The 20,594-nt window shown below is 33.2% G+C and overlaps 2 protein-coding genes across 3 annotated transcripts in view; both read right to left on the bottom strand.

Moving 5' to 3' along the window:
- LOC127727247 (40S ribosomal protein S21-like) overlaps window positions 1–20,594 on the bottom strand; it is a 1,096,693-nt gene that overhangs the window by 956,298 nt on the left and 119,801 nt on the right. The window lies entirely within an intron of this gene.
- LOC127727236 (growth hormone secretagogue receptor type 1-like) lies at window positions 1,104–6,242 on the bottom strand. Its single transcript, XM_052234719.1, has 2 exons — window positions 6,096–6,242; window positions 1,104–2,525 (listed from the first exon to the last, which is right to left on the bottom strand). The coding sequence occupies exons 1-2, from the start codon at window positions 6,099–6,101 to the stop codon at window positions 1,173–1,175; spliced, it is 1,359 nt and encodes a 452-aa protein (XP_052090679.1). The 5' UTR covers window positions 6,102–6,242; the 3' UTR covers window positions 1,104–1,172.

Here is a 20,594-nt window from a genome sequence, read left to right as displayed (position 1 = left end):
TGTAGTCCGATATTACTCTGACGTCCAACGGCTGTTTTGCAGGACAAGCTGGGGCCGTTGGGCAACAGCGCCCCAACTTGTCTGGCAAAACAGCCGCTGGACGTCAGAGTAATCTCGGACTATGTCTGTTGAAACAATGATCGGGTATGACAATGGTTCTAACTTCTAACAAGTACTGATGTGATCGTGGTCACCTAACGAAAGATTTTTTATTTTTGTCTCCTAGAACAGGTCTTCATAGGTAAAACGAAACGCGTTTAAAATAAATGTGTGTTTAATAACTACTTGTCCTCGGCAATGATCTGACACAACTTCATGTTGGCATCCCGATTTTTGACCTTTTATTTACAAATCGATTTATCACACGTGCGTTTGAATCGATCAGAGCAATATATGCACAAGAAAAACGTCTGAAAGAAAATAAAATGTCAAGGATAAACTAATTTTGGAGCGGCATGCGGCCCAAAAATTGGCGGAAGCGGTAATTATTTTTTTTTATTGAAAAGTCAATTTCTCCAAAACAGGAGCGGGAAAATCCAAAGAACTATTAATCAAATTGGTGTGGCCTTATTACAAGTTTGCAAAATGTACATTGAGTTGCTTAAAAATATATACGTTTCGACCATTCGTCTGAGGATTCATATACAAAATCATCAATATAGTATCCACTTATTTAGATAATATCCACTTATTTAAATAAGTGGTTTATTATACAGTAAGTACAGGAAAATGTTTGTTCCAGCTGCAAATAGTCTTATTACGGGAAATTGTTTGCTTCCAGTAAATAGTTCATAATCAGTAAATAGTTTTTGAAACTATTAACGGTTAGAAGTCTTTTTCAAACAATTTCGTAAGAATAGTATCTTTTATTCGTCTCGTCCTGAATATGCATGAAATATTTGCCACTGGACGTTAAGCAACCAACAATCAATCAATCAATCTTTTATTCGTCTTTAGTTAATAAAGAAAATACACACTGCTGTTTCATAATCCCAGATATTTCAAATAGAGATATATGGCATTATTGTAACATAAAACAAGGACCAGACTAAGTTAAGTCTCGAACTCATTTAATTATTCACACAAAATATAGAAAAGAAAACTATTTAAAATGCGTGCTTTTAATGCTAACAGTATACAGCAAAAGGATTGTTATGCAATGTTTTATAACATTAACGTGAATGTTTAAGATGTTCCAATTCATATTCATGAGTACGTTCACTTTTGTATGAATTTGATCTGGATGAACGTCCTTTTCGCGATGATCCGGAAGAAGTTGACAATGAGCGGGGACGAAAACGATGCTTGCAACAGAAACCAATGCTCTTGGTTAATTTTGTAATTTCGTCACGGAAGTGTTTGTTAAAGAAACTATATATAATTGGATTGGCGGCGTTGTTTAAGTAGTGGCATCTTGAAAACAATTTTAGAAGCACTTGAACAAATTCTGACGAGTCTTTTTCTATCTTCTTATTTACAGATCTGCAAATCATTACACCAACGGAGGGTAAATAGCTCAATACAAACGCAATGGTGACGGCGATGAAAATCTTTGTCGTCCGAGATGCTTTTATATTGGACAACCTTTCAGATAGATTCGATAGTTTTGATTTAGTTGATAAGTTAGACAATGTTCTGCGGAACTGTTTTTGATTGTGCACCACCGACGAGGAATCATCATCACTTACGCTTGATAACATTCTTTTTCGGCCATTTTGTATAACACTTTGTCTGGGATTTTCACCGATAGTGATGCCTTTTCTTCTTTTAATTGCTAACCAGATTAAAAAGTATAAAGCTGATAATATAACGAATGTTACTATAAACACTAAACCTAATATCAAATAATAAATCGTTTGGAAGGTCGAGCCTTTGTATTTTTGATCAACGGAGCAATCAAAACCACATAGATTTCCTGAAATTTGTTCTCTTCTTGTTCCGAATAGAACCACGGCTGGACTACACAAAAGTAAAGCTAACATACCAGCTGATATAGACATAAATTTTGTTCTATTCCGATTACCAAAACGTAAAGGCTTGCATATTTTAAAGTAACGATCAAATGCAATCTGTATTAAAATCACAGCGGATGCATACGTAGTAGCGCTTTCAACAGCTCTGAAAATTTTGCACGCAATGTTTGAATAAAATGAGTAATGATAGAGTAAATCATATATGTCAATTGGCATCACTACAACACTCGTAATAAAATCAAACAATGCCATGGCAATAATAAAATTGTTCGCTGACCTCTTTTTCGACCGGAAACAGTAAATATACAGAACCAGTGCGTTTCCGAAACATCCTAATATCATCAATAAAAATAAAAAGATGATAACTGGAAGATAAAGAACAGCCTTTCTTTGACTCAGTAGTAATAACTTTGGATATATCCAGTCCTCGGTAGAACAATTTTTTATGTCTGAAAACGGAACAGTCGAAAAAGATGTAATTTCCAAGTACGAGTAGTTGTAAAAGGAATTATGTATGGTATACCCGATGTCTTCAAACATGACGGTTGACATCTGGAAATAAAAAGTTGTTTTTTATACAAAAAAATTATATTTGCTAATAATAATATTTTTTTAAATAGTTCATATAATGTAATGTGTTTTTAATGGGTTTTTTTACTACATGAGTGAGTGAGATATAATTGACCTACATAATTGTTTTATTACTTCCCTAAGCGATACCATACGCAGCTTCTATCTCATAAAATACTATAGAAGATAATGCAAATTTTAAAAAAGGAAAATTGCGTACTTATTTAAAATTTAAAAAAACATCTTCAAAAGGGAAGTATATTTATGTCAAGTTAATAAATTTCAGTATCGAAAAAGCTTAACTCAATTTAGAATCAGTGCTCATCAGTTAGCTATTGATAAAGGTAGATATAAAAAAGTCGATAAAGATAAAAGATTTTGTGGGCAGTGTAAAAATATGCAGGTTGAAGACGAGTTACAGTTTTTAATGGAATGCACTGCATATGAAAAGGAACGGAATTTTATTCTTAATGAAGCATGCATTCAATGTAAAAACTTCCCTTATAATTCAAAGTATGAACAATTTATTTGGTTAATGTTATGTGAGTCTGAAAATGTAAATATGTCAGTGTGAAGATTTATAAGTACTTGTTTTGAAATAAGAGAAAATTTGCATTCCAGTAACTAACAAAATATACATGTAGTAGTGATGTAGTTTTTTGTTTTTGTTTTTTATGTATTAGAGAGGGTTAATATTCTATTTTATTTATTTTCAAACACCATCTGGTATGGAGTATAGTTATTTAATAATTTATTTTAATGTAATATATCTTAAAAATTACTGTATAATTTATACTATATATATATGTATATGCTCAGAAACGGGCCCTTTAATTGGATTCAATAAAATATTCTTATTCTTATTCTTATTCTTATTCATACTCAGTCGAAAAATAAAAGGGTTTTTACATAGCATCACATATATTTTGCTATATCTACAAAATAGTTTTGCATCTTGTATCCGAGTGTCCTAAATACCCACTGGATTTCAAATGAAACCTTTAAAGAATCTTTCTCACGACATACGCGGTGTGCATCATGTTCTTATTATCTTATTAATTCTTTCGACTTCAAATAGAAATACCATGTGTACCTTATGTCTTACTTTGTTATATCTTATCAATTTTGTATGTTTCAAATAGACGGTACTGGTCTAACTATGAAAATTTGCGCAGCAAAGATATGAATTTGTGAGTTTGATTCAGTTTTTTTCTAGTTCTATCAAAGTTTAACTGCCTCTCTCTAATTTCTTGATTCTATCTCGCCTGCATCAACATGGTTTTTAACTGTATTTAAATAACTATGTTAAACCAACCAATGAATCAATGTATTTTAAGTGCAAAACCGATAAAGAATTTTTTTTCTCGTTGAATTGTTATCTCAAGCTGAAATAATCTACATGAAGGTATTTCACCAAATCCAGACCTTAAATGAATCAAGCATATTCAAATCAACGTTATTTGGATTCCTATGGATGGTTGTGTCGTTGGCAATCATACCACATCTCCTTATTTTATAATGTATGAGATTGTAGCATTGAGGTTGATTATCGCTTGCTATGTGGTATAGGTATTGCTAATTGTTACAGGCTGTACGGTTACCAATAAATGTTGATTTCTACGTTATTTGGTTTCTGATGGAACGTTGTCTCATTTTGTAACAAATATGAGCTATAAACCCGCTGCATTTGTTTGCACTTATCATTTATCTATGTTCTTAACAAATATTTTCATGAGTATTCATTGAAGAAATATTATAACAAGCGATAAGGAATGTTGTTTTGCACTCGATAATGTCCGCGTATTTATACGAAATACGTTCGGTTATCAGTCAAAAGCGCAAGGAAATTTCTGTGACTTACCGAATTAGACTATTTACCGGATTTGTAATAACATAAGCAACACGACGGGTGCCACATGTGGAGCAGGATCTGCTTACCCTTCCGGAGCACCTGAGATCACCCCCAGTTTTTGGTGGGGTTCGTGTTGCTTAGTCTTTAGTTTTCTATGCTGTGTCATCTGTACTATTATTTGTCTGTTTGTCTTTTTATTTTTGGCCATGGCGTTTTCATTTTGTTTTCGATCTATGAGTTTGACTGTCCCTGTGGTATCTTTCGTCCCTCTTTCTGCAGCAATATAACACCGGTATGACCTCTCAAGGTCACATCTGATGTAATAATGGCCTGGACATATACCTTTATTTAAAATTTAACGAGGGATTTTTTGGTTTTTAAATCATTGTCTCCTTGTATCGCTTTCCGTATAGTATATTAGTGTGGGTGTAAATTATTTTGTCAAACATTTGATTTAGATAAAAGATTAAGAAAAATTAACCTACTTAAATGGCTGTATCCTGAAGCTAGAATGTTTATGTAATAATTCAAAAGGATTTTAGTATATACACGCGAAAGAAACAATTATTTGATTTATTATTTAAATAATGAAGTTTGCTTCCGTGAAATGTTATTGTCCCTAGTGTTCAAATTAATCTGACTATATCCTTTCTGTAAATAACACAAACATTGTTTGTAAACAATATTGCATTGAAATATTTTGAACTGTTATTCCAGAAGCGGGAAAATATTAATTAGATATTCGTTTAGAATTCCGGCATGTTTTTAAACAGATGATAAAAAAAAATCCCACGAACGTGATTCTCTTTCATTGACTTCATGGTTATAATGGAAGATTTCACTCTACAGTCTATATTGATAGTTTAAAAACATCTTTTCGCATTTGATTCAAATTTAGAATTCAGTTGTTATTGGTTTTCCCTTTCGTAATATAAAAACCTCATCAACGACATATAACTGTGTACGCCTGACGCGAGTTTCGTCCACAAAAGACTCATCAGTGACATTCGGATGAAAAAAGTTATAATGCCAAATCAAGTTTGAAGTTAAAAAGGCATTGAAGACAGAGAATTTCGAAAGGTTTTGCAAAATACAGCTAAAGTAATCTATTTCTAGGGTAGAAAATCCTTAAGTTTTTCGATGTTTTGTAAACTGATAATTTATTAATATCAATGATATGTCATGTCAACACAGAAGTTCTGAAATGTGTGTAAATCTTCATATAAGATATGTTTAACTTTGATCCCTTAAATTCAATAAAAGTCCATGAGGTATTTTTTCAAGCTGTGTAGAAAGCTGAACCTTCTTCCGACTGTTGTTTTCTTTTCTTTTTTTATGAACTAAGAATCGGATATAAGAAAAACAAATTTTGAGAATTCCAGGAAAGCTTCATGGAATACATTAATACTTACATTAATCTAAGGTATTACATGTAATAAAATTCAATTGGCATCCATTCATTGTTGTTAGTTTTCCATGTTTAATTCTACCATTAATGATATTGTTTAGATAAACTAAACTTTCAAAATTTATCTTTTAATTACTCTATGATGCGTTCAAAAAATTTATGATATTATATTCAAGATTTTATGTCATACTATATTTATATATATATGCGTGTGTGAAATATTAAACAAAATAACGAAATATTTTTTTCTTTGTTCTAAATGATACTGAATGATAAATAAATATTTTCTTACCTCCATTTTCAAATTAATTCAAAATTAACAATTCACTCATAAATTAATAACGCACGCTCTACTGTCTAATCGGCAATTAACCATAGTTACGTAAAACTTGTATTTTTCTAGTGGAAATATTCGTTTTCTACACACATTTCACACACTTCCGGTTTTTATTAAAACATTATCTTGGTCGCGTTGTACGGAAATGGTTCAATGAGCAAATAGGATTTAATACTTAAAACATCTATACCTATATATATAGTTGAGAAATAATTCTGATGAAAAAGGAACTATTTTCCTGGAATAAAAAAGTTGTAATTGAAAGCTTTTTCAAAATTGCATTGAAATTAAATGTTCAATTCAATGCATCTTTAAGCCTTAAATTGTTTTATCTAAATACGTGTATCAGTCTATCACGACACATGGTGTGTCTAAAAGGTGATGTGAGGGTAAGCGTCATGAGACAGCAACCAAACGACAAAAATAACCCAAAGACATACAGAGGGTAACATACAGTTTCCAACAATATGTCCAATATGTTAAGTTCTAAAACATCTCGAGACTATATAAAAAGAAGTGTGAATAAATTTTACAGACTAACAGTCAAAGAATTGACATTTAAACACAGTCATGTAGTTCTTCGAATAACGATAAAACATAGATATGACATAAGACAACTATTGACGAGGCACATAAAATGTGGTGAGGTTAAAAAGAGAACCAAAGGGACATACTAACTCATAAGTCGAAAAAAAAACTTATGTTTTGTTTGTTTTCAGTAGCTGCCATTAACAAAATATGAGCATTTTGTGAACTGCTTGATATTAATTGCGATTTATAGATTTTCTTAATACACTTTTTGGATATTTCTTAATTAAACTAGACTTCCAATGATATTTATGATCAATTAACTTTTTATAACCAAAGTACAATGTGACGAATGCAAAGTTGTCTCTAGATGTACATGTAAATAATTTGTCACTGTTGGTCTCTCCTTATACATATTACTGGTTGACATTTCTCTAGACATCCTTATGCATATTACTGGCTGACATTTCTCTAGACAATCATTCGAGCCAGTTACTTGATGTGAGGTTAGTTATTTTACAATATGGTTACCAGTTCATTTAAACTGGATACTACATGTATAAGGGTCTGGATGGAGGTCCTCCATTTCTTCATTCTTAATTGTTTTAGGGAGCTACCATTTGATTTTTATGGGGGGGCTAGGATGAAAAATTTTGTCCTGCTTTTTTTTTTAGTTGTAATCTCTGTCCTGCCTTTTTTTTTTACTAGTTTATCCTGAATTTTTTTACACAAATTGTCATCCTGCCTTTTTTTTAACCAAGTTGCTCATCCTGCCTTTTTTTTTACTCAAAACTCCTGTCCTGCCTATTTTTTTCAAATTTCATCCCCCCCCCCCCCCCATAAAAATCAAATGGTAGCTCCCTTAGACAATTTTTCTCTATTCTTTAAATATTTTGCCCCTTATTCTTTATAAAATAGCACCCCATCATTCTCTTTTTTTTTTGCCTATTTTTCTGTATTCTTAATTTTGCGTGTCTTTATTCTGCAAGTTTTGCCCACTATTCTCTATTCTGTAAATCCCATCCACACCCTCATGTCTGAGGGAAAATTTTAAATGAGAAAAAAAAACAATGTGTAAAGTAGGAAGTCTGCTATATCGGACGCATGCTCAGTAAGACTTCCGAGACGTAGATGCACTTTCTTCCGGTTAAACTTACAAGTAATGATCGTTCAGGTTTGATGGGAAGTTTAGCATTTCTTTCACAGAATTTTTGGTCATGGTATCTTGGCTTTTTTTCTAATAATAATTTTTTTTAATTGCCATTTGGTATCTTCATCCTTTTTTGCCTTTGTACTATACAATAAACTGAAGAAGCTATAAAGGTTTGATATTTCTTTTTTCTATTCAAAGGTTATTTCAGTAACTATACTGAAATTAATGTGTCAAATTTAGTCGACTTTACTGAATGAGATTCAACGTTAGATGAATGAGGTTATATGGTTTACGCCCATTCATAATATCGGAAACATATTATTATCAGCATCATCAAAGGTAAACTTACCACAACGAGTACAGAGATTTACTTACATCTATTTCTATTTACAATTTTGACTCATTAGTAAATTTGAGTCATATACAACAATGACGATGAAGTTGTGGTATATGTAACATATACAAGTTGATATGCATCTGAACACTTCAAACTATGATGCATGTCCTGATGGCGTATCTATTGATATGAACAATACAGGACAAAGTTCGATCTTGTAACGATAAAAACACTTACACAATTTATGATTCAGGTATGGTAGAATATGTTTTATGAATGGGAAAAAAATACGTTGTTATTTTTCTGATATTGGTTAAAAAATAATAGAAACTAGAACTTACAAATTCGCTCTAAGAACAATACATGTAGGGTTTTAATGTTAATTAAACAAAGTTAACGTCTAAAATAAATTTCTTCAATTTCTATATATTTTTGAAATTATTTTCTGTATAGACATTCATTATTACGAAAGACAATGGATTTGTTTTTGAATTAACATTACCAAGTGGAAACAAATCATTTTTCTAGCATCAAAAGATTATGAACCTTTAAGGCAAAGTTGACCTTAGATGAATTTGGTTATTATTTGTATGTCCCTATTGGTCACATAGGTCTTCACGTGTTTCGGTACTTATACATCCGGGGCTTTTAAATTTTTCCCGGTGAGGATAAATCAAGAAAATTCCACAATATTAAGATCATGAATTGCAGCAAATATCACATATCGATAAGATTATACCAACAATAAACAAATATTGGATTGTTTAAGAAGCTTTCCGACGAACACATACGGTACGTGTACTAACTATTAACTACTCTTTACAAAATCAATACACAGTGCATGTCCTTATGACATGCGATTCCTACACGCTCATCTGTTTTTTTCAATGACACAATAAACTCTGTTGCTACAAAATAAACTAGCTTAAATCAAATGAACAAAAATACAATTACCAATAATATTCCAAGACATTCCAAAAAAACAAAATCTAGAGCACCATCATATTGGCGTGTAAACAAAAAACAACGACGGGCATGTAAAGGTTGGACAAATTTAACTTACCAACGATTAAGTAACTTCAACTCGCACAAGAACCCTAAACGGTACTAGACTTGCCACTCATGCGTCACCCATCGTTTTCAACCAAAATCAAAAGCTAGTGCCTAGTAGATCTAAGGTTAAATGTTTAAAGGTGCACTTTTATCATATGATAAATCTGGAATGATGCTGAAAATAACTTTACATCTAGTATAATGGCACTGTTGTCTTGTGGTGTACTGTTTACCTCACCTTTGGAACATCAATGGCATATCATATATATTCTTAATGGTAAATATCAACAGCAACAAAATGTGGTCCTTCATTTTGTAGATTTCGAATTAAAAACAATAACAAACAATCTTTTATGAAGTTGAAGTGTTAAAGTGCGCGAAAAATTCTGGTACTCCGTTTATAAATGCGCCACCCAATTTTCCTTTGACTGTTAAGGAAAGGTTTTAATATATAAATAACACATAGCTGAGAGGGTGATAGAGCAGATTGTTTCCCCGAGAAAACATTGTCAACTGAGGCAAAGCCAAGGTTGACAATGTCTTTTCGAGGGGTAACAATGTGCTCTATCACCCTCTCAGATATGTGTTATTTAATTTATTATACTGAATGTTCTGTTATTACTGTCTATTAAATTTCAAATTCAAAGTAATAAACTATGTCGTTTTGTACATAACAATCATCCGTATTTATTAAAGCGTACACTTGAGCAAGCGTCTCCGTGAAGGGTAATAAAGTATTTGCTATGGGATAGAGTAAATTGACTCCCTCGTATTAACCAATCAAAATCTGGCATTTTGACATGAAGTATAATAAAATTATTTATAAAATTTCAGGTTAAAATGCCAGATTTTGATTGGTTAATACGAATGAGACCATTTTTTTGAATGTCTCCCTCTCGTGCAGACCAATCAAATATCGATAATTTATAGGAAAGTGAATTGAATTTGCCTCAATAATTTAAAAGACAATGCTCAAATTCTACGTTTTGACCTCAAATATTTTTCATAGACTGTCAACATAAAAGATGTGAAATGAATACATATTGCTTCACTATTGTTATTTTTCAATAACTGCAACAGTTAAAGCGCTATTTGATGCATTGCACTTGTTTAACAGTTAAAGCACCATTTGATGCACTGCACTTTTGTAACAGTTAAAGCGCTAATTGATGCATTGCACTTGTGTAACAGTTAAAACGCTATTTGATGCATTGCACTTGTTCAACAGTTAAAGCGCTATTTGATGCATTGTACTTGTTCAACAGTAAAAGCGCTATTTAATGCATTGCACTTGTTCAACAGTTAAAGCGCTATTTGATGCATTGCACTTGTTCTACTTGTTTAATGGTTAAAGCGCTATTTGATTCATTGCACTTGTGTAACAGTCAAAACGCTAATTGATGCATTGCACTTGTTCAACAGTAAAAGCGCTATTTGATGCATTGCACTTGTTCAACAGTTAAAGCGCTATTTGATGCATTGCACTTGTTCAACAGTTAAAGCGCTATTTGAAGCATTGAACTTGCTCAACAGTTAAAGCTCTTTTTGATGCATTGCACTTGTTCAATATTTGATGCATTGCACTTGTTTAACAGTTTAAGCGCTATTTGATGCATTGCACTTGTTCATCAGTTAAAGCGCTATTTGATGCATTGCACTTGTTCAACAGTTGAAGCGCAATTTGATGCATTGCACTTGTTCAACAGTTGAAGCGCAATTTGATGCATTGCACTTGTTCAACAGTTGAAGCGCTATTTGATGCATTGCACTTGTTCAACGGGTAAAGCGCTATTTGATGCATTGCACTTGTTAAACAGTTAAAGCGCTATTTGATGCATTGCACTTGTTCAACAGTTAAAGCGCTATTTTAAGCATTGAACTTGCCCAACAGTTAAAGCTCTTTTTGATGCATTGCACTTGTTCAATATTTGATGCATTGCACTTGTTTAACAGTTTAAGCGCTATTTGATGCATTGCACTTGTTCAACAGTTAAAGCGCTATTTGATGCATTGCACTTGTTCAACAGTTAAAGCGCAATTTGATGCATTACACTTGTTCAACAGTTGAAGCGCAATTTGATGCATTGCACTTGTTCAACAGTTGAAGCGCTATTTGATGCATTGCACTTGTTCAACAGGTAAAGCGCTATTTGATGCATTGCACTTGTTAAACAGTTAAAGCGCTATTTGATGCATTGCACTTGTTTAACTATTGTTTTGTGTGCATCAACCTATACATGTAAGGTTGTTTTCCTTTCTTTGTCTCATCCTGATTAAAACTTCGATAAAATAGACACTAGACTTTGTCTTAACACGGAAGCACTATATTGTCAATATGGTACTTCCATTACTTAAAATGGCCATTGTGAACTTCACAACATCTTACCTTGTATACTAACAATGGTATTGTTAGTGATATGTCTACAGTATCAGTGAGAGTCTCGCTGCTGTATGTTACGCTTTACGTTGGTCTGCACCTGTCGACAAATAAATGCTTTCCTGATGAAGGTAAACACAGAAAGTCCCTTTAGACGCACCTACTTTATAAAGTGTTAATTTCACTTTCAAATTTCGATATGGTTGTCCATGTGAAGAGATATAATTTCTTTATTGAATCAAGACTGAAAGGAATTCCATTACAAGTGTGAATAAAATACACGGTTTTAATGTCATCCGGAAATACAACTCTGTTACAAAGACTAAAAACTGATTCTTAAATCTCCTGTATGTGAACATTAGGACAATCCTTTATTTGTATTGAATAATTAATAATGATAATAATAATAATAATTAATAATTCAAATTTGCCTATTTCTATGGTATAAAAGAAGGCGGTATTGCAAGCTATTATTTCGCGAAGAAATCTTGAAAAAAAAAAAATTGTGACTTTTCCAAATGCGTTTTCACCCAATATCATCCGATACTTAACATGACAATCTCCCTCATTGTTTGTTACTATATATATAATAAAATATTAATTTTCGCGAACCATTTAGGTCACAGAAATTCCAAAAAATGGCATCAGTAAGGAGAGTTGTACAAATGATGTGAATACACAGAACCCGGATCCAATTTATCTTTCACTAAAAGTATTCATCATTTTCTGTTTTGTATGTACTAACAACATTTCATTTTTCTACAATTTCGATTAAAATATTATAAAACCTGCAGTTCAATAGGTCACATGCCCCAAATAAACATTCCCCGATTGGTCGAACTACTGTGGCCTCGGTGTAAAGCAACGCAAGCCTCGATGTAAAGATCACGCTTCCAAAAATAGAGCCACGGTATGTCCCAACTTAACATTCCCCGATTGGTTGAATTGCTGCTCGATGTAAAGCAACGGAAGCCTTGATGCAATGAAGAAAAGGGGTTGACAGGATAAACGTAATCGTTATGAATTTTAACTTCATGGTTCTTATGCAAGCAAATTTAATAAACAATGATTTTATACAGTTGTGTTATTGTTTTCACCATTTAGGGCTTTATTTCTGTGTACACAATTCTGAATCTACATATTTCACCTATATCAATATTAGGTAATCCGTTTGGACGATTCCATATACTATTATGTTTTAGGGTTTTATAGCTTTAGTGTCGAGTTGGTGTATAGTATTGAGGGCTATCTGCGAGAAATAAATCTTTTTTTCTGATAGATTAACTAAATTCAAAACCAATATAAAAATAGTTAACACATATATTTTATTTAACTGAGTAAATTGATCGGAATGTGATTGATACATAAACCTAAAATTCGTTTTGGTCTATCCCAGTGATGACATTTGCGCGGGAATTTAGTCCATTGACATCGTAATATAATTTACTTTGGATTGTAATTATCTTTAGATGTAATGTTACAGGATTTAATGTGAAATTATTTGTCTCTTCTTTTATAGTACACGAGTTTGACGTCAGGTTTGTACACATGAAGTCTCTAGTCTAAAAAAGCCAGTGACAGAACGATAAACAGATAAGCAACTGTCTAGGGCCAAGTAAGGGAGGTGAAAAAGCCAGTATTACGCAGAACGATAAACAGTTACATAGACGGATCCAGGGGATGGGGAAAATTTTGTTGATTTTATAGGGAAGCAGGGGCGGATCCAGCCATTTTATAAAAGGGGGGTTCCCAACTCGGGACAAAGGGTAGCGGGGGGGGGGGGGGGGTGTTCCAACTATGTGTCCCCATTCAAATGCATTGATCGTCCAAAAAAAGGGGGGGGGGTTCCAACCCTCGGAACCGTCCCCCCGGATCCGCCACTGGGGAAGCATGACGGGAGTGGGCAACCCTTAGGTCAGTCAGCGGCCACCCCCTTTTATGAAAAGTTGTGGATCCGCCACTGAGATTTATATAAGCAGGTTTTCTTTGTGTCTATACCTTAAAATATCACCAACTGTGACTGAGTACACAATTTGATTCATTTTAGCTCATTAGCTGGGCTCACTCGCTAAAAAGGTTCATTGCGGGCCTGCTCACTGGCTAACATTTTACGATATTCATGACTCGTGTAGAAAAGCCGATAATCTATACATGTGTGTGAGGAGTAGTTATCAAGCTTGCTTTCTGTAAAAACTGTCTTAGGCCAAGTTAGGGAGGTGAAAAAGCCAGTAATAGAACGATAAACAGATGATCAGGTTTTCTTCATATAGATCCCTTTTAATTATCCCCCACTGAGGACACAATTTGATTCATTTTAACTCATTAGCTGTGCTCACTCGCCATAATAGGTTCATTGCTGCTTACCGGCTAATATGTGCAGAAAAGCTGATAACCTATACATACATGTACATGTATATAGTCAGATCATATGTTTTCGTTCGTTATATGAATTTGTACTATGCATGCCTTTTCAATGGAAATTGTGACGACAGTATGCATTCTTAATAGCACGAAAAACGATGAGAAGAGGATACATATGTCAACCAAAATTTTTCAGCAACGTCAAAATATGAGAGGACACCCTATCAAGATCTATTAAGCTTGCGTTCATGTTGCGTTAAAACTGTTTTAGGAAGGTGAAAAATACCAACAATATAACAATAAATAGATAATCGATATTGTAAGTGTTGAAAAGCCAATGGTCTACATATGTACTTAAATAGGTCAACCATAAAATAAAACTGATTTAATTTACACCACAACTGTTGAAAAAACCTTTATGTTTATATAACTTATCTCATTCTAGTCCATTCAACTGACAGAATCAGTGTACATTTCATGAACTCTTTAATAACAATAATCATCATGGACTATTCTTTATAGCAATATCTGTTAGCCATTTAGGGGTCTTTTGCATTCAAAGTTTAGTTTTAGTGGGTTTATTTTGCGAAAAAGAACTCAATTTCCAGATCAAAGTTAACATTTTCTATATATTTTGCTGTGTCAAAATGACCTAATGAATATAAAGGACAGTACCCATATAGACCCAAAAATGGTATATCACATTCTACACATGACATTTTAGCAGGAAAGACTGCCATTGGAGTATATAACTTTTAACCTGTGTATGTATAATTAAAATATGATAATAAAATTCATATCTTTTTCAGGACTTCTGATCGAACCATGTACATGTAGTATGGCATGTTTGTGAGATATGGTTTTGGTGGATAGGATGTTCATGAAGGACCTGTAGTACAAAGTATATCACTGGATTGAGCTCTTTGTCTAAGTGTATTATTAAAGTGCTTTGCTTTGAGCTCAGTTCATTGTTATGCAATTCATTCTTTGTGAAATAAAGATTTGATAGACAACTCTCATGTACAAGGATTTGTCAGGGTAGTATCCATTCTATGTACAATGTAAGTAATAAGGAGATAAAAGCATTTTATTATGATTTGAACCAAACATTTTTTGTCCTTTAACCAAATTTAAAAAAAAGAACAAATTTACCTGACAATGCTACACTCGCTACTAGCAATATGATGCTAGGTTGTTTTAATACATCTGTACTGCCTACTGATGACTCGGTCCTGAGTGTAAATGGTCATTCAGTATGTTAAAAAAAAAAAAAAAATTATAAGGCCTATCTGGTCTAATTGATTTCTAAAACTATATTTCATTGTACATGTTCAACATTTTTCATTCATTTGTTTATTTCTTAATTTGTGTGAATTAACATTGTTACAGTAAATGTTAATAACTACATTTTCATACCACAACAAATACTGTATTGGTATCACTTATATTTGTATCCATATAACAAAAAAAATTGAAAAGAGAATAATTTTGCAATACCTTTTTCATATTGAATACTATAACTTTTTTGATATTTAGACATATTAAGTAGATTTTCATAATACCCACTTGACATGCTTGAAATTCTATCAGATTACTTTTGGAGCAGTTATGAGTCTTTGAAGCATGCTCACAAAGGTTTTTTTGTTGATATCGTTTTCATATTGGTCAAAACTTTTTTTTGCTTCGGCCAGCTTTGGAGGAGATGTTATCAAAGAATTGATAAAAAACAACACAGAAGTTTACTTTCTAGCTCATCTAGCCCCAAGCATCATGTCAGGCATTTTCATTACTAAAAACCAATAAATGTCTTCTAATCTGAGAAACAATTTCGACATTTTAACAAAATATTTTACTAATGATACTGACAATCCACCACAAAGTAATATAAATAGAACCATACAAATAGTGAGCAAATACATATAAAAAAGATGTGGTATGATTGCCAATGAGACAATTCTCCACAACAGACCAAAATGACACAGAAATTAACAACTACGGGTCACCATACAGCCTTCAACAATGAGCAAAGCCCATAACGCATAGTCATTTATGTTATTTATGTACACAAAATAAACGAAAAACAAATATTATGTAACACATAGACAAACGACAACCACTGAATTGCAGCCTCCTGATATCATGTTCTCAGATATCATCTCCCATTTAAAAAAAAATCACATGAAAAAATGAACCTATTATGTGTTGCTCTCCTAGCTACAAAATTTATCCAAAATCAAAGATGTGGAAAATATTCTATCATAATCATTTGGGCATTAATGCAATTAGTGTCTCTTTCATGCCCTCTTGAACATAAAATCTAAATATTAAATAAACAACACTCCTCATGCTCAGGTTGGTTGTCAACGTGCAACACAGTTAATAACACCATATAGGAAAAACATAGAACTCCTTTTGTCATATAAAACACTGTCAAACATCCAAACATACTATCCACATTCATCTGTGTCCACACTTGTTTATATAGATAAAATATCTTGTAAACTTAAGAAGTGTATTTCATAGTATAGAATATAGAGTGAAGCTGGTTCCAAACATTTGACTTCCCTAGCTTAAGACCCCTATTCCTCCTTATTAACTTAAGAACTAATCAATCCTTTTTGTTTAAAAACTATGACCAAGGTTGATACAACTATCTAGTTTAAGGAACGGACAAATTATATCTTAAATAAGCCAGAATTCATAGTTCACACAGTTATGATACATGTATATCCATTTAACCCCCCTCTCCCTCTAAAGAGAGAGAGAAAACAAAGCACTAAATTTTAAGATGGATATCATTATTCCAATCGTAAATACAACTCGGTTGTAATTCATGTTAAGGTATGAACACATGATAACAAATATCTCTGTCAAAAATAACTTTCATTATGTAATTTTTCATGGTCATGAATATTAGTTTCTAGTATATACTTGAAAATACGAGATTCACCCAAAAAAACGTATCTCTATTTTCTAAATATTCATAGGACGATGAAAAAAATGAACGTTTCAGTAATGTGTATAATTTTCCAAGTTAAATATAAGTTTGAAAACGTATTATAGAAATTTGAATATGGACAGACAGATCTTGTGGATATCTAAAGATATGGACAGACAGATCTTGTGGATATCTAAAGATATGGACAGACAGATCTTGTGGATATCTAAAGATATGGACAGACAGATCTTGTGGATATCTAAAGATATGGACAGACAGATCTTGTGGATATCTAAAGAATTTTATGTTGTTGACTTTATACATTGTCAGTTTTCAAATTCAATGGAGCCATCTTAAGATTCTTTTTTAAGATAGACCTCTTCAATGCAATATATAGTGACTCAGTAGACGAGTGGTATTTGACTAACGCCACTTGCAATATGCCTTGGTGAATCGATGGACGAGTGGTATTTGACTAACGCCACTTGTAATATGCCTTGGTGACTCGATAGACGAGTTGTATTTGACTAACGCCACTTTCAGCCTCCATCTGCATGCGATTAATATCCATAGAATTTCTTTCAGTGTTGATGTTTTCTCTTAATGCTTTTGTCCTTATTGGGATTCTGATGTTTGTATCACATCTTTCAGTTTGGTTGTCACTTTTGGTTTTTAGGCAGTTAAGCTGCCTTATGCGAGCACCCTAGATTTGTGTTCTACCCAATAAATGCTGAAATACGTGCCATTGTTATTATCTAGCTGGATATAATGTTATTTATAACTAATTGAATAGTTTTTTCATACTTTTAATTCTGGATTACAAAAATATGACCAGAAAAAACCTTAAATGATCGTCGAACCACCCAAAAGTTTTGAAGTTGCACATAGGAAGTAGAGCACATTAGGAATCCTTATGTAGTTTATTATACCCTGTGCTTTTGGCTAAGATGTCAAAGAACAATTGTATAAAATATTTAATCGCCGAAAATCTTTAAAGACAAGTAGTTTAGATTTCCCAAATGGCAAAAGTCGTAGGAATATTGTTTGTCGTCAATACGTGTTACAACTACGTCAGTAGTCTATTAATAAGTTCCACTGTTCATGCTGTTGGCGGCAATTTCAAATTAGAAGACGAAATTTTCGTATCTTTTCAATTTGGAGGCAGGGGTTCAAATTAGCGGTGGTCCGAGGTCCGCGACCTTCCACTTTTGCAATCGGACACTCGACTTGGTTACTAGCTACGCCCGACGGTCCTTTCACTTGAAAGAAAATTAAAAATAACTTTGCAAACCTTTTTACCAAAGTCTCTAAATAAACGATCTCAAAACGTATTTTCATCTTTATTATTCATGACAGCGATGTTCATTTTGTTCAACCGCTAGCTTTATACAGATAATCGCCTACAAGTAATGTGTAAATTCGAGTAAAATCGTATCTGACTGACAAAAACAACATTGAAAAACAATGGATGCCGTGTAGACAATTACAATATCGGGTCCGATTCCGGAAGCGGATAAGGTTAATTCCGGGTTTTGGAGATCAACTAAAAAAAAAATTTCAGGCAGGTGACAAAATACATCTATGCATGGTAAATAAATATAAACACTAGAAATGGAAACCAAAAGATATATGTAAAAGAAAGAAAAAGCAAAAAATATTTGATACGGAAACTCAAAATTACTTTTTGACAAATTTTAATGTCAAAATCCAATACAATGTGACAGCTGGGAACAGTATATCTAACAATATATATGTTCCTGGTGACAGTATAAATCATCTTTATCAGTGATAAATGTTGATAATGCATGTAAGATGCTTTTAAAGTGTAAATATATTACTGCAATGTTTTTCTCAATTTTGAAGGGTCAGTTAACATAGTTGGAAGTTTCTTACTTTGTTTTCGCAAATAGTGCAACTAGATTATATGATACCTGAATGTAAGCAAATCATATGATACATAGGTGGAATCCTTTGGGTCACTCTACCCCCTCCTGTTTGATAACTTTGAAACGGATGAGATCCCCACCCCTAAACCATATATATTCATGTATGGGACTATATAACTAATCAAATGAAATATAGGGGAAGTCCCTAGGGTTACCCCCACCCCTCCTGTTTGAGAACTTGGAAACAGTCGAGATCCCCACCCCTAAACCATATATATTCATGTATGGGACAATATAACTAATCAAATGAAATACAGGGGAGTCCCTGGGGTCACCCCAACCCTCCTGTTTGGGAACTTTGAAATGGTCGAGATCCCCACCCCTAAACCAAATATATTCATGTATGGGACAATATAATAAATCAAATGAAATATAGAGGGAGTGCCTGCGGTCACCCCACCCCTCCTGTTTGAGAATTTGGAAACGGTCAAGATCCCAAGACAAGACAAGACAATTTATTTAAACTTAAGCACACATATGGTGCTACAAGAGGATAACAATTATACATTAACAATTACATATATACTTATACATTTACAAGCAAGACACACAATAAATAAATAAGTGATATCATACAATAAAATTGAAATAAACCATAGTTGGTTGATTTGTTTGCAAAATTCTTAATTGCAACGTGGATATGAAGTTATTGTAACATGCTTTGTATTATGAAAATATTTTTTCAATATGTCTTAGAAACATGCACACTTTTGTTAGCAGTGGCACGTTACAGTGTGATAATAGACCAGTAAGTTTCAATTGGGAAGGATTTTGTGTGTAATATGTAGGTATATATCTTTCTCTTAAAGACATAATTTGTTCATTGGAGCATACAAAAAAATAATGATCCCATAAACCATACATATTCATGTATGTGACAATATAACAAATGAAATGAAATATAGGGGGAGTCCTTGGGGGTCACCCCACCCCTCCTGTTTGAGAACTTGGAAACGGTCGAGATCCACCCCTTAACCATATATATTCATGTATGGGACAATATAACAAATCATATGAAATATAGATTGAGTGCTTGGGGCCACTCTACCCCTTCCTGTTTGAGAATTTGAAAACGGTCGAGATCCCCACCCTAAACCATATATATTCATGTATGGGACAATATAATAAATCAAATGAAATATAGGGGCAGCTCCTATGGTCACTGTAAACCATCCTGTTTGAAAACTTGGAAACGGTCGAGATCCTCACCCCGAAACCATATATACTCATGTATGGGACTAAATAATCAAATGAAATATAGGGGAGTCCCTGCAGTCACACCACCCCTCCTGTTTGAGAACTTGGAAACAGTCGAGATCCCGACCTCTAAATTAAACCATATATATTCATGTATGGGACAGCAGAACTTATCAAATGAAATATAGGGAGAGTCCTAAGGTTCACCCTACCCCCTCCTGTTTGATAACTTGGAAACAGATGAGATCCCCACCCCCTAAACCATATATACTCATGTATTTGGCAATATAACAAATCAAATGAAATATAGGGGAAGTCACTGGGGTCACCCCACCCCCTCCTGTTTGAAAACTTGATAACGGTCGAGATCCCCACCCCTAAACCATATATATATTCATGTATGGGACAACATAAAAAATCAAATGAAATATGGGGTTAGTCCCTAAGGTCACCCCATCCCCTCTTGTGTGTGTTTTAAGAACTTGTAAAAGTTTGAGATACCAACTCCTAAACCATATTCATTCCTGTTTGTCATTTCAAACAGATTTGAATGACATACAAGGT

The sequence above is a fragment of the Mytilus californianus genome, unplaced genomic scaffold (assembly GCF_021869535.1).
Source record: "Mytilus californianus isolate M0D057914Y unplaced genomic scaffold, xbMytCali1.0.p SCAF_19, whole genome shotgun sequence".
NCBI classification, from domain to species: Eukaryota; Metazoa; Mollusca; class Bivalvia; order Mytilida; family Mytilidae; genus Mytilus; species Mytilus californianus.
The sequence above is the reverse complement of the archived record's forward strand: the minus strand, read 5'-3'. Positions and strand labels throughout refer to the sequence as shown.